At 45.3% G+C, this 15,397-nt stretch overlaps 1 protein-coding gene and 1 pseudogene across 12 annotated transcripts in view; one reads left to right on the forward strand and one right to left on the reverse strand.

Moving 5' to 3' along the window:
• Nucleotides 1-632: 632 nt before the first annotated feature.
• RNF144B (ring finger protein 144B) overlaps nt 633-15,397 on the reverse strand; it is a 151,505-nt gene continuing 136,740 nt past the window's right edge. For all 12 annotated transcript variants that reach the window (XM_036255233.1, XM_036255231.1, XM_036255222.1 and 9 more), the window contains 4 exons: nt 12,671-12,875; nt 10,700-10,844; nt 3,564-3,653; nt 633-2,449 (listed from right to left, as the gene is read on the reverse strand). In XM_036255233.1, coding sequence (XP_036111126.1) covers nt 2,309-2,449; nt 3,564-3,653; nt 10,700-10,844; nt 12,671-12,875 — 581 coding nt within the window. In that variant the 3' untranslated portion in view covers nt 633-2,308. The remainder of the gene's footprint in view (nt 2,450-3,563; nt 3,654-10,699; nt 10,845-12,670; nt 12,876-15,397) is intronic.
• Nucleotides 7,731-7,863, forward strand: LOC118627468 (annotated as a pseudogene).

A 15,397-nucleotide genomic window follows, 5' to 3' on the forward strand; every position in this document is an offset into this window, starting at 1 on the left:
CTAATCAATGATAAAAATGCTTTTGGTGGCTGCCATTCAAAAGTTTTCCCAGAGTTCTTGTCAATGTTCTATACAAACTGTAAATAAAAATATACATGACCAAAAGTACTATATATATAACAATATGTACGTGTGAATTAAAATTCCTTAAATATACATATCCCCACTGAGGATACATTCCATTACATAGGCAAAGCATTACTCTTTAAAAATAGGTCCAGGATAGCAGCAACTTAGAAATCTAGTTACCCAGGTACTTAGAACATATCCGGGTCCTGACAGCTCCTGATGTGGCAACCCGGCGCCACACACATTTCATACAGTGCTCAGGAGGCACCGGGCCACTCTGCTCACAGCGGTTCTGTCATCCTGTCATTGGAGAAACAAGTTTCTTTTCAAAACCCGTGTATTCAGACTCTAATGGTATAATGGGAAAAATAAGTCATTTTCTTCTTCTTTTTTTATTAATCCATACCCAAGAATATTTTTCCATTGATTTTTAGAGAGAGTAGAAGGGAGGGAGGGAGAGACGGGGTGGGGGGGACATGGATATGTGAGAGAGACACATTGATTGGATGTCTCCTGCACGACCCCCACTGGGGTTGGGAATCAAACCCACAACTCAGGTGCATGCCTTTGACTGGAATAGAACCTGTGACCCTTTGGTCCACAGGTCAATGCTCTAACGGCTGAGCAGAACCGGCCAGGGTTCATTTTATTTCTTATGTAATTTTGTTCCATCAGTGCCTTGTACATGCAGAAAAGTATTCTGGCTGCCCTGACAGATACTGAACTGCTGAGAAGACAGCTGCTCTGAACTCTGTTTGAAAATATGGAAATAACCTGGCCGAGTGGCTCAGCTGGTTGGAGCGCTGTCCCGTACACCATGAGGTCTCAGGTTCGAGTGCTGCTCAGAGCACATACCGAGGTTGTGGGTTTGGCCCCCAGTTGGGACTTATACAAGAGGCAACTGATTGATGTTTCTCTCTCATTTCAATGTTTCTCTCACTCTCTCTCCCTTCCTCTCGCTAAAACAACAACAAAAAAACATAAATAACATGATTATCGATCAGTACTTTTACAAACTGAGATGGCATGATGTCTTACTAAGTATTGTTTTAAAAGAGTTATGTTTATGAGTCTATACTTGCGTAAGTTAAGAACTTGCAACCAAAATTTATATATACAATATGCAAAAAAATGTTTAGGTTGATTTATAATAAACAAGATTAGTCACAGGAGGAAATAGAGAATGGCTTTTACATAGACATTTCTTTTGTGTGTTGCACTAGTGTGTGTAATACACTGTTATTTTGTGTGTCTATCCAGGCATGCCCAGTGGATAGTATTTCTAGGTAGGCAGCGAGATACATGGGTTCTAGATGTACATATGGACTTCAATACTCACTCTTCACGTGTACTTTTAGGTCTAATTCTAAATCTTGGGGGTGTATGAACAGAGCTCAAGAAGGGGCCCTGCTATCTATGACGAAGGTCTGAACCTCTGCCGCTCCACCCAAATACTTCATGTAAAACAAGTTTGCCGACAGCAGCTATTGGCTGCACGAGAAGAGTTTATCAGCTTAAAAAAGTTACACTTGCCAAGGCAGAGAGACTAAATTAGACCATATTGTTTTATATGTTGAAACCCTTTTACTGGGAAGGGACAACTTCCTCTGCACAGCAGTTTCTCCTGCTTGAAGCTGAGATCACACGAGGAGAAACCTATTGTGCCTCTGCCCGGTCCCCGTGGGAACGCTGGGCAAGCACACCCAGTAGCTGGCAGAGGTGGAGCCACCATATCGACTCCCGAGATAAGCAGCCTGCTTTATCAGTCTGACAAGAATGCTCCCTGAAATAGCCTTATCCACGGGGTTTCCCCCACCTCTCCCATGGTAGCCAAATCAACACAGCACAGACCCTGCTTCTCAATTATCATGCGTGTTGCCAACCATGACAACACCTTTATTATACTGAATGTCCACTCAGGCTCCTTGAATGTGGCTGGAAGTTGAACAGTCCCGTGGGATCCTGCAGATGATACGGCTGGGTTAGTTCCTTCCCAAGAACCCGAAGCTTCTGATGTGCTCCACAGACACAGGCTGGACTGCAGAACCCGATGCTCTTTACTCAGGAGTACACACACCAGTGCTTGGCCTTTGCTGATGCCACAGGCGGGCAGGCAAGTTCAAAGTCTGGACACAGAGGCACTTCCAAAATTTGGCAAGAAAAAGGAGGCGAGTTCACTAAGTGGGCTTTGTCGCTGTGCTGTCTCGTGTGTGTGGCACGCAGACACAAGCAGGGATCTTTAGGTTGTGGACGGGTCGTGCTTTTTCTTCTTGCCCCGACAGGACTTGCAGACACAGCAGATGATACACGGGGAAGCCAGAAGCAGCAAGGGTGAAGTCACCAAGGCAATGATGCCCAACCCCACAAGAATCCCAACCACCTGGAAATTTAGAAAACAGAAACAAGATGATTTTAGCAGTTAAATCTTCCTATATGTGTACTCTGCCATCAGCTATGGACGCAAAATTCATGTTGAAACCCTAATCCTCAATATGATGATGTCTGGAAATGGGGTTCCTTGGGAGGGAATTAGGACGTGAGGGTGGAGCGCCCATGAAGGGATTAGTGCCCTTATCAGAAGAGACCCCAGAGAGCTTGCTTCCGCTCTCTTCACCCTCTGCCAGGTGCGAACACAACGAGAAGACAGCCATCTGTGACCCAACAAGAGTCCTCACCTGAACCCACCCCGGCCCTGCTGGCACCCTGACCTTGAACTTCTAGTCTCCAGAACCGTGAGAAATAAATGTCTGTTGTTTTGCCACCCACCTATGGTAACCTGTTATAGCAGCACCGTCTCAGACACACAAAACAGTCACAATTATGGGACCTTTTATCCAGTGCCCAGCAATGGTCTGAACGGCATAAACCAGGGAGATACCAGAGGCTAAACCAAAGGTGAGCAGAACAAGCCAAACGCAAACTCGGGCTCTGGCACCAGCTCAGCATAATCATGAAATGTTGGTGTTGGCTCTCTCTCCACCTGAGTTTCCTCAACAGTCTCATAGGGATGTTAATAATGATTACTAGGCTATTAACACAGCCTCCTTCAAAAGGAACACAGCCTTTAATAAATATGAAACACTATTAAAAATAAACCAGGGCTCCCTTTGAACCTGCCACGGAACCCACAGGGCATGCGCAGAGGGAGCCTGGCTCACCGGGGGTCAGAGCACTGTCTTTCACAGCAGGGTGTGGGGAAAGCTTCAGGAAAGTCATTCCACTGGTTTGTTTTTTTTTCAGGAGGAGAGAACACCTGCCTTCATCTGCAAGTCACTGTTAATTACTTGCCTACTTTGGTGCCCGGCCTCTCCACCTCTCCTCAAGAGAGCTGTGCTCATGAATTAACTTCAGGCAATTGCTACACTACTGGCCCCGCCCCAGAACCTCCCAGGCTGGACTGGGTAAGCAGGAGTGAAGAGGGGACGATGAATGGGTAGCCTTCTCCAGCCATCGTGAGTCTGGTTTATCTCATGCCCCTTTTAAGGTCAGGGTACCTGTGTCCGGTTCCATATCACTGAGGCCCTTGAATGGCCGAGCTTGTTCCTACATGGCCCTTTGTCGTAATGTCTGAGGAAAATGTCGTTCTGAAAAACAAAGAGAAAGGTTTTGGTGAACATGTGATTTTGAATTGAGGGAGGGATACTAACCACATCAGATCACCTCAGAGGAAAGCAAAGGCTCTTTCTGGTGATATTAACAACGGCCTCCCGGAATCCCAAACCCGTGATCTTTCAACAATAGCACCGTGGTTGCATATATCACCAGGTGCAAACACATCCTCATCAGTGAGAGTCTTGATTGAGTCTAAAAGAGATCAACGGGCTGACCCATGATCCAAAGGCAGCTCTGCCGGAGGTGTGTGGTGGACGGAGAGCCGGGAGCGAGGCAGCCAGAAGGTGGCTGCAGTAGGCAAGGTGATGAAATGCCAGCGGTTGAGATGGAGAGGAGGAAAATACAATCGTGAGATATTAAGACGGTAACTAACCAGAGGGGGAAACAGGGAGAAATGGCAGATGAGGGGGAAATCACTGGGTAGAAGGTGGTGGCTTTGCTGAGAGAAACAACAGAGAGATGGACTGTGTTGGCAGGTGACGACCACAGTGTGGACATGTTGAACTCGAGAAACACTTGAGACTTCCAGGCAGTACTGTTTCATAGGCAGCTGGTTACACAGATGTGGATTTGGGAAAACAGACGGGAATCCAGGGGCACAGGGGACAAGAAACCACAGAAATAAATGAGGTTACCCAGGGAGAGTATAGACTGAGAGGCAAACAAGCCGTTGAACATAAACACGTAAAAATGGGTAAAGGAAGAGCTTGGAAAAGAAACAGAAGGGAAGCCTGAAGAGGCGGAATCTCTGAAGGGAGGTGGTCAAGATGCCCAAGGCCGCAGAGAATCTAGGTAAGACGAGGGCTGAAGTGTCCCTCGGATTTATTTGATCCAAAAGCAGTCGCTCGAAGCCTTGGAAGAGTATAGTCAGGGTGTGACTGAGCGGCCATCCGGGCACGCCAATGACTGGAGGTAAGTGTCAACAGCTCGAGGTGATTATGCTGTATTGAGGCCTGGCTGCTGAAGGGACAAGAGAAACAGAACAGCTGTAAGGAAAAGATGCAGGCTGGAGACACGTGCTATTCATTTTAAATGGGACACAGTTGAATGCATGGATAAATGAGCGACTAGAGAGTGGACAGCAGAAGTTTAAGAATACCTCATCTGTCCTGGCCTGTTTGATTCCAGTCAAGGGCGCGTACCTCAGTTGCAGTTCAGTCCCGGCCCTGGTAGGGTTCGTGAGGGAGGCAACCAACTGATGTGTCTCTCAAACATCAATGTTTCTCTCTCTCTCTCTCTCTCTCTACCCCCCTCCCTTCCTCCCACTCTGTCTGAAGATGAATGGAAAAGTATCCTCAGGTGAGGACTAAAAAAAAAAAAAAAATCTCATCCTCCCACCTTGGTAGCTTGCAAGACTGGAACTGTCTCAGCTAAATGTTTTAGATCTAATTAATATGTATCTGAGTGAAGCAATTTTTTCCCACATTCTCTTGATGTTAAAATTTAACCAGCATTAACAACATGGCAGAACAGAAGAGCGAGTGTGTTCAAAGATCAACACACTAGAACTTTTAAACACTCTCTCAAAGCCTTAAGGACTTTGTGAGTTGATCTTTTCTTAAACAATTCATTAGGTATTTTTGTTGTTAATCCTCATCTGAGGATATTTTTCCATTGATTTTTTTAGAGAGAGTGGAAGGGAGGGAGAGAGTGGGAGAGAGAGAAATATCAATGTGAGAGAGACACATGGATTGGTTGCCTCCCGCATGACCCCCACTGGGGCCGGGGATTGAACCTGCAACCCAAGTAGATGCCCTTAACTAGGAATTGAACCCATGACCCCGTGGTGTGCGGGCCAACACTCCAAACACTGAGCCACACTGGCTAGGGCAACAATTAGATATTTTAGATTAAGTAATCCACTGTATATTCTCCTCTCATTGCAGGTTTCTTTGTTTTTAGCCTCTTTTCTCTTCATTCGCTGCTGGAATGTTGCTTTCATAAAGGCTCAGTAGTGGCAGAAGACAGAAAACTCATCTGGGATTTTCCTGCTGGGACTGACACAGTCTTCTGATTAATAACACTTGTCTGATGCTTTCTGTGAGATAGTTTCCTTTAAGCTTCACAGATCCCCTGAGAGGCGGCTGCTATTATTCCTCGTTTAAGGTGCAGTCATTACCTGGTGAGGAGGGCAGAGGCAAGAGTCAAGTCTAGTGCTCCGCCACCCCACCAAGGTGCCCCGGGACCTTCTCACATGTCACTGGGCTGATCTAACCAGTTAATTGGTTGTGGCAAATGCCATATGCAACCTTCCCTGAGGCCTGGGAGGGCTTCCTGCAACTGGAATTTGTGGGACATGGACTAGACGACACCACTCAAAGTGTGGTCCTCACACCATCGGCTTCACTTGGTGTGTCGTAGAAATGCAAGTTCCCAGGTCCCACTGCAGACCTCTGAAGTGGGGTGTGTGGTATCTATGCTTTAATATGCCTTCCATGGGTTCCTTCTGTTCACTACGATTTTAGAACCACTACTTTAGAAAATTTACTTTAGAATGCCATGTCTCAAACTGTGTTCCACCGGAAACCGGGATCCTGGGATCCAGTGGTGGTTCTGGGTCCCTAGAAGGTCAAGGGAGTTCGGGGACAGCTGCTCCTTGAAGGTGTGGAATGTACGTTAGTATGTCCGTGGAAACTGTTTATTTAGTCTAGCGAGTCCCAAACACATTTAGATTATGGAGATTTTTTTTTCTTGGCAAAGTTTCCAGGGGATACTGTTCTAGGCTGAAGTGACTCTAGAACATCTCAAGCATACCTCTGAGAAATCAGAACGTAGTAGTGTTAGTTCTCGAATTTTACAGTTCACGTCTGCCAGGACGCTTTGGGGAAGCTTTCAGCGGGCGGCGGTGAGTGCAACCAATAGATGTCAACCTTGCTGAAACGCACGCTCTAGGAGATAAGTGCTTTTCATTCTAGAATTAGAATAGGAATAACTGTACCTTCTTAAATGAGACTGGTTTCAGGACAGCATTACAACTACTTTATATAACACTTGATAAAGTGTTAAGGGAACATAAAAATGTCATATTCATGGGTATTCAATCACTTTGTGAGATTTTGACCTTTCTTTACTTTCCTGTTTGGGACTTTTTTCCTTCTATATCTGAAATGATTGTAAAATAGATTTTTGTGGGAATTTGAAAAACTCTATCAAAACATTTTGGGGGCATTATAACGGTGCTTATAAGTAAGCCCCATTCACAGAAATGTATAAGAAAGCACACAAAATGCTATTAAGTTTCATTGATTTTAGTGCTATTAAGTTAATCAATTTTTGCTTGTCTCATGATTAATCTTTTTTAAAGTTTATACACAGGTTACAAAGTGTTGCTTTTTAAGGAACAAGAAGGGCGGTAAGCTAATTGTGGTGTCTGTTAAGGAGGATAACCAGAGGTAAAGAATTAGGATTCTGTCTGTGTGTCTCTCATCTGTCTTCAGCTTCCTGCTCCGGGTTCTGTACTCGAGTGTCTGTTCTTTGCAGATGCTCCCTTACCACTCTCCAGTCTGCGGACTGTACCTCATGGACATACCCTGATATCTGTGCATTATGGGAAAAGTCAAATTTTATAAGTTTGTGCTCTGCTAACTATAGATATTATTGCTCTATGAGTTATCTATTTCTGTAACCACCTGTGGCCGGTGATCTCTGACTAATTATGGTAATAGGGAAGGTGACATCCAGAAGAGATGCTTAATTTGTCTAATTCCAGCCAATCTGTGAATGTAAAAACTACACTATTGTCTTGCTATAACCCAATCTACTAGAATACAGAAAAATGACCTGTCTTGAAATCCATCCAGCAGGCGGAGCTGAGCTAACCTCCTTCTGGTTTGTCCCTGAACTCTTCAACTCTAACATGGGCTCTGGCGTCAGCCCAATGAGTGGGGAGGCACCAGCATGCCGAGGGCTCTTTAATTTTCCCACTAATTCTCATCTAAGACCTTTGACTTACATGTGGACTGTATTTATTTACACACTGTAAGTGGATATCACTTAAAAGCTTGGTTTAATAAACATTTAAACCCAACCTCCCCCAAAAAGGAATACCTAGCTTTGTGCAGGGGCAGTATCGTAGCCAGTGAGGTCTATCCCAGGCCTGATTATTGCTTATTGAAAAAAAGGAAGACGGCCTCATTCTCTGAAACAGTAGGGATGAGGATAAGGCAGGAACACATTTGATGCCCAAGCAATGCTCAAAATCTCTCTGTTTGGTATCTGTCTCGGGCCTGGCTTTTGGACAATCACTCTTCTCCTAGACCCCGCTCCAAAACGTTCCTATGAACAAGGATCAACACCACCATCTGCCACAGAACACTTGTCTACAGAAAAACATCATCCCCAACAAGCCAGTGTCCTTGGCTGAAACTGAGAAAACGAAGTCTCAGAAAACAACGATCAGAAAAAGATGCTGTGTGTCTGGCCCCCTGACATCTGTACCAGTTCCTCTCAGAACAGTGCAAGTAACAGGACAGTGTGTTCTTTGCAGTTCCAGACCACAGACACATTTCGGCCGGAGGATGGAGAGGTCTGGCGTGCACATTTATTCCCTTACAGTCCCGCTTCCTAGAGAGAACCTCTGCTTGTGGATCTGAACACAATTAATATTCTGGTGAAACCTAGAGGAAAACAAAACAAACAAAAGGCTTCTTCCATCTGTAAAGCGTGAGGGGTGTGCAAGCTGTCGAGTCCTCATCAAGAACATCACTTCATTTGGATTTAGGAGCAGTCTCAACTATCAAACATAATTTTAATTCAAGGGTTATAACAGAATTTTTAAGAGACAATGAAAACGTTTCTCTCAACCTGAGCTATTAAGCTTCTAGAGCAGCGGTTCTCAACCTTCCTAATGCCTGACCCTTTAGTACAGTTCCTCATGTTGTACGTGGGCGGACCCGTCTGGAGACAGACAGAGGAGCGGAGTCTCGGTTCCTAAGACCATGGGAAATATGTGTTTTCAGATGGTCTTAGGTGACCCCTGTAAAAGGGTCATTCGACCCCCAAAAGGGTCGCGACCCACAGGTTGAGAACCACTGTTCTAGAATCTAACATGTCAATTTTCTTCTCCTCAATTTATACCTTTTCTTGCAACACTGACATAAAACTGATTAAGATTCTTACTCAGAGATGCCATACTAAACAACTTACTAAATTTTCAGTTAAAAAACAGGCACACGGCCCTGGCCAGTTTGGCTCAGCGGTTGGAGCGTTGGCCTGTGGTCCGGAGAGACCCTGGTTCGGTTCCCGCTAAGGGCACGTGCCTCGGTTGCAGTTTGTTCTCGGCCCTGGTTGGGTTGTGCGGGTGGCAGCCACTCGATGTGTCCCTTTCACGTCGATGTTTCTCTCTCTTTCTCTTCCTCTCCCTCCCTCCCACTCTATCTGAACAAAAAATGGAAAAATGTCCTCAGGTGAGGATAAAAAAACAAAACAAAACAGGCACGTGGTGGCCAGCACACACCCCATGTTAACGGCACACTCACTCCCCAACTGGGTATGACAACAAGACTTGCCTATTGAACGGAAGCAAAAATGGAGCCATTAAAATGGACAGCTGGGAACAGAATGGCCACCTGTGACTGAGGGCTTTCCCTGGTATAGACATATTTCATAGGTCCAAACTGATAAAATAGAGAACCACTTATAAACTTAGGCTGCCTCAAACTTTAAAACTGCAATTGAAAACAGTAGAACTCTCAACAGGCCTTCACATCCCCTTTCAACTCTGAGATTACCATTAGCCTTAGCACGGGACTGAATGAAACTACACCTGGACTTGGGGAGACAGGCTTCATGAATGGTTAGGAAAAAGATCAGACCTCTTTTTCCAGAAGGGAAGTCTGACAAAACAGTAGCAATACCTCTGTCATGCCAATGATGAGATAGTTATTTGAGAGACACCACTGATGTGAATGGCTTTTTACTTTAAGTTCAAAAAGAGGAAAACAACCTACTTGTGGTGGGCAGGATCACTGCTCCCCTAAAGATGCCCATGGCTTTTCCACAGAACTTGTGAAAATGTTACCGTACGGGGCAAAAGGGATTTGCCAGTGTGATTAAATTAAGACCTTGAGATAGAGGAGATTATCCGGTATTTTCCAGATGGGCCCAATCTAATCTCACTGGTCCTTCACGGCAGAGAAGCTTTCCCAGCTGTGGTCAGAGGGAAGCTGTGACTATGAAGAAGGGTCAGACACACGTGATGTTGCTGCCTTTGAAGATAAGAGAAAGGGGCCACAAGCTAAGGCACGCAGGCAGCCTCGAGAGGCTGGAAAAGGCCAAGAAATGGATTCTCGCCTAGAGCCTGCAGAAGAAAAATGCAGCCACAAGGACACCTTGATTTTAATCCAGTGAGACCCACATCAGACTTCTAAGGCACAGAGCTGAACATAAGAAATATGTGTCGCCCTGGCCAGTTTGGCTCAGCGGTTAGAGCGTCGGCCTGCGGTCCGGAGAGACCCGGGTTCGGTTCCCGCTAAGGGCACGTACTTCGGTTGCAGTTTGTCCCCGGCCCTGGTTGGTCGTGCGGGTGGCAGCCACTCGGTGTGTCCCTTCACATCGATGTTTCTCTCTCTCTCTCCCTTCCTCTCTCTCCCTCCCACTCTATCTGTACAAAAAATGGAAAAATATCCTCGGGTGAGGATAACAAAAAAAAAAAAAAAAAAAAAAAAAGAAATATGTGTCATTTTAAGCCAACATTTTTGGTAATTTGTTACAATAGCAACATACAATGAATACACGAACAGCTGTTTACATGACAGATTGAGACAATGCCCCCAACGCAGGAAATGTCCCTAAAACAAAAGCTTTTAAAGCTAGAGTGACACGCCTAAGGTAATCAAAGAGAGAGGTTTTACAGATGTTCAAAGTATCAGGTTCAGGAAGTTTCATTCCAAAAAATAAATTATTTCACAGGGCAAAAGTGGTTCAATATTCTGAAAGAAAGGCTTGCAGAGGACCCTGCTGCCACACAGGGATGGCACAGAGAAAGACAACCCAGGAGAATCTTCCCCACGGAACTTACGTCCAGGTTCTGGAGACAGTACCAGCAAAACGTGTGCTTGCAGTTCTTGCACATCATCTGGGCACAGCCTTCATTGCGTTCGATATACACCCGGCAAACTGGGCACTGCTTGATGGGGGCGTCTGCATCTGCCCCAAAGAGGGCCCTAGAAACAAAGTGCGTGACAAATCGTAGGGTGGGGATGGAGAACGCTGCCTGTTTTTTTTTTTTTTTTTAAAGCAAGGACCTCAAGGCTGTACACTAACCAGAGTTGTGATAAGAGTGGGCTAAATATAACTAATAGTGAAATAGTGCCCTTCTAGATTCAACGTTCAGGTCAGCGATGGAATTCCTAGGGCTCCTGCTGGGTAGGTAGTGAACTTTCGGTTTTCTGTGCTTAATTCGCCCCCAGGGAAAAGGGTGGGTGTGAAAATAGGAGAGAGAGAAATTATTAGTTGTTCAGATAACTCAAGACAAAACAGACCTTAATTTATTTATCTTTGGCTTTGAGTGAACTATATAATCGGATTTTCCACAGTTGATTTAGTTCATTGTTTTGCCAAATTAGCGTTTCGTTCCCTGAGCACACACTGTCTGAATAAAAAGTGCAAGTCTCTACCCAGCAGAAAAACTAGCTCAGGATCTGCCGGGGCATAGATAACCCACCAAATGAGCTGTTCAAATAAACAAATGGAGGCTGTGGGGAGTCAATAATCAATACTTTACAGTAAATGCCAATGTCATTGAAAAGTCCTGCTCCAAACAGAGAGATAGGCCAATACAAGGCCAGAGCCTCGAGGGACAATAAACCATGGGGAAAGTGGGAGGGAAGGCCAGGTGAGCCATAGCACTGGGTTGAGCTACCATTCATCAAAACTTCCACCCAGCACAGAGACATCCACTTCACCGTGTTGTAAAGAAACTATGAGAGAATTTGGTACTCACAATAACCTATACAGCAGCGGGACAATTATGATTTTAATTGTTGACTTGCATAAGGTCACATGGATGCCAAGGGACAATGTCAGAACTCAGGCCTTCTCCCTGTGGGATCTTTGCACTGTCCTGTGACAGCCGGGGACCTCACTGCGGCGGCAGTGAAGACGAAGGGGGTACGGGCTTAAAGGGCACGTGCCTGCCATGTGTACTGGAATTTTTTTCCCTCCTGATGTGTTTGGTCTGAGATTCGAGCACAGTATCGTAGCCAGGGAGCTCTGCTGTTCCTGAAGAATGGTTCTACACACTCAGGGCACTGGGGGACGATGCCAACTGGACTACAACACTGGTATTTCTGTTCTCGCTGATGCAGAACAGCCATGGCCTCGGGCAAAGCAAGGGATCAAACACAAAGGTCTCTCACTCTGGGCCCTGCTGCTGCCATAAAAACCCTCCCTGCTGAAAGGTACAGATTTAATTGCTTCTCATCATAACAAAATCTCAACCTTGGCACCATCTTCTCAAAGCATAAAGTGCTGAGAGATAAGCGCTTTTCCTCTAGGACCTATGAATTTAGCACCACACTACACTGAAGGGCTGTTGTTTCTACGGCTGTATTCTCTCTGATATGATTGGCACACCTCCTGAGCTGGCAATTTAGTTAGGTTAAGAAAATAATTTCTGCACACTTTGCAAGCAGGAAGAATGAGGCATGTCAATAGTCGGTGGGCATGGTACCCAAGCCAATGGCTGTGGATGAGCGATGACTTCCAACCGGGAACCAGTGGGCCATGTGACTCTCTAACGAAAGAAAAACCGAAACTCACACCAACTAATTTCAGCAATCTCTGAAAGATTCTCTGAGGGAAATAACCAAAATCCCTCTAGCAATGCTTGCTCGGGTTATTCTTTGTTAACTTGCAACACTTCCCATAAAGTGCTGCAGGGAAATCATGAATCACTAAATTCCATCACAAGATGACTCCTCCAAGCAACAGATTTCATGTTTCGGAGAAAACCAGTGAATAATCCCAAATACCACATCTGTTCTCTTACCCGTGCTCCGTTGGCACGGCGATAGGCTGGCTGTCTCTGCAGGAGGCCTCGGCATGCCACGCGTCCTTGCAGCACGAGCAGAACTTCAGGTGGCAAGAAGGGCACTCCACCAGCACGGGCTGTCCTGGGTCGCCCGAGGCAACGGGGCACACTGTCTGGCAGTCTGCGACGGGACACCACGTTCGGTAGGGGTCCAGGTGAACTTCTAAAGTGTAAAGAAAAGGAAGGTGATGGTCTGTCTCTCAAACTCCAGGCTTTCTCCCCCTTCAGTTCTTCTCTTGTACAAGCTAACAATTATGGAAGTTTAGTACGATCACGGGCAGTGATTTCTTCACGATGGATCCAAACCTATATGGTCACTCAGCCCGTCACATTCCTCAGAGCAGGTGCGAACGGAATAGGCCACCACTGCCCTTATAAACAGATAAGCAGTGTTCCCATGAACCAAAACGTGCAGCTCTTAGAACAGTTCTCATCTTTCCGCACTCAAAGTAGGTAAAAATCTCAAGTCCCTTCTATTATTAATTTGGGTACTATCTTGGAGGAAATTGGACATCAAGAACTTACCAAAGCAAAAGAAAATAAAAATTCACACCCAGGTGGTGTGGCTCAGTGGCTGAGTATCGACCCATACACCAAGAGGACGCCGGTTCAATTCCTGGTCAGGGCACATGCCCAGGTTGTGGGCCAAATCCCCAGTGGGGGGCATGCAGAAGGCGGGCAATTGATGCTCTGTCATCGATGTTTTTCTTTCTCTCCCTCTCCCTTCTCTCTCTCTCTAAAATCAATAAAGAAAAATAAATTAAAGAAAAAAATTCACAAAAGATTTTGTCCTTTCAGGCACTGAGAAAAGGTCGTGAGGTTTCCTCTGCAGTTTAGAGAGACATTAAAGAGCAAGGAAGAATCAAGTAATTTAGGGACCTAACAGTGTCTGGCACAGCTTAGTCAAAAGTCAGACTGGCTGCCAACTAGGATCTTCTGCCACCTGACCAATATGTCACTTCGAGACAACTTGTAAAAGACCACATACTTGAAAAATCCAAAGGCAGAAACTTTTTCACAGACCATAAATAATAGTTTTGTCAGACACCTCAATGGCTAGATTCATGAGGCATGCAAGGGATTGGGGCCCAGATGACTGTCTGTCTCTCCATTCAAATGTTTACAAATTTTGTTCAGTCTTCCATTTTCTATACAATAATAGGCCCCATGTTTCTGTCATATAATATGAGCTTCAAGGGAACATATCACGTGAAAAATTATGTTGTTTCAGGGGCAGAATAGCCCCTTTTTCTCTGAACCAACATACAGGGTGGGGCAAACGTAGGTTTACAGTTGTACGTGAAAGTTTATTCTTGTATTATTATTTATTAATTACTGCATTATTTTCCACATGAACATAAACGGCAAGTTTCCATATGGTTCCGCCTCTCACTCAGATCTTTCCAGAGAGCAGAAACGACGACCCAGAAAGGTTATTTTTAGGACACCTTGGAGTGTCCTGGAGAAGAGCTTCCCCCAATGGAACGTGAGTCCAGACACACAAGTCTGGCCAGGTCACACTCGAAAGGCACCTGTCCTTCATATTCCCCTTCAACCCTGCTCCTAGAAGAGCAGCTATAAGTAACAGTCAATGGAAGCTAATAGAGTTGTTTTATTTAATTATTATAATTCTAATATGCCATTAATAGCACAATTCTGCTTTACCTACCTCAAGTAAAATAGTGTTCCACAACAGGGGCCTACAGGCCAGATTAGTCGAAAAGGAAAAAATGCTGAAGGGCCACCACACACTGGCAGCTCACAGCACTGCACAGAGCCCAAGCCAAAGGGGAACAGACTGGTGGACACCAGTGGTGGCCAAATCACGGAGCATGAGCAAGGGCAGAGCGGTACCCCAACTCTCACCTCCACACCAACCATCTGGGAGGAGGCTGAGGGGAAGGGGAGCCCCACTGGGTTAATGGGGATTTTCAAAACACTTTTTTATTACTAGTACGGTGAATTCAATTCTACCTCCTGCCTTTTGGCCTAGGAAACACAGTAATTGTGGAAATAAAATGTGCACTTATCCAAAACATTTAAAGTCTAGTTTCTTCCCCCTCCAAGTTTCTATTCCAAAGTTGGCTAAAAAAGAACGAATGCATATTCAACTATTGTCTCCTGCATTGGCAGTACTGAAAGCTTCGCATTGCTTTGAGACGGAAAAAAGTTCAGAAATCTAGAGAAAGAGAGACCAGGTGTCTGTGTACATCAGCCCCCAACTAACAGTGCCCCAAACACTTTACTATGAACACAATTTAAAAGGGATTATTGTGTCCTGGATGGTGTGGCTCAGTTGGCTGCACCTTGTCCCTCGCACTAAAAGGTTTCCAGTTCGATCCTGGTATGGGCTCGAGGGTGCAGGAGGCAGCCGATGGATGTGTGTTCTCACGTTGATGTCTCTCTCTCCCTCTCTCTGCCTCACCCTTCCACTCTCTCTAAAAAAAATCAATAAAAAAAAAAAAACTTTTTAAAAGTGATTAGTTGTAATATACACATGTCAGAGACGGACAAATTCACAGACCTGCCCTGCAGTGTACTTATGACAATGACAATGGATTACTGAAGCAAAGCCCCGTGACTGTGCGATCTTAAGGCTCTGCATGTTCTTGCAATTTTTGCAAGGCAGGCAATGCTATTTAAATTCTTTTCTACTTCTGTATTCTGACAATTATTGGGAAGTAG

Source organism: Molossus molossus, unplaced genomic scaffold (genome assembly GCF_014108415.1).
Source record: "Molossus molossus isolate mMolMol1 unplaced genomic scaffold, mMolMol1.p scaffold_m16_p_12, whole genome shotgun sequence".
Lineage (NCBI taxonomy): Eukaryota > Metazoa > Chordata > Mammalia > Chiroptera > Molossidae > Molossus > Molossus molossus.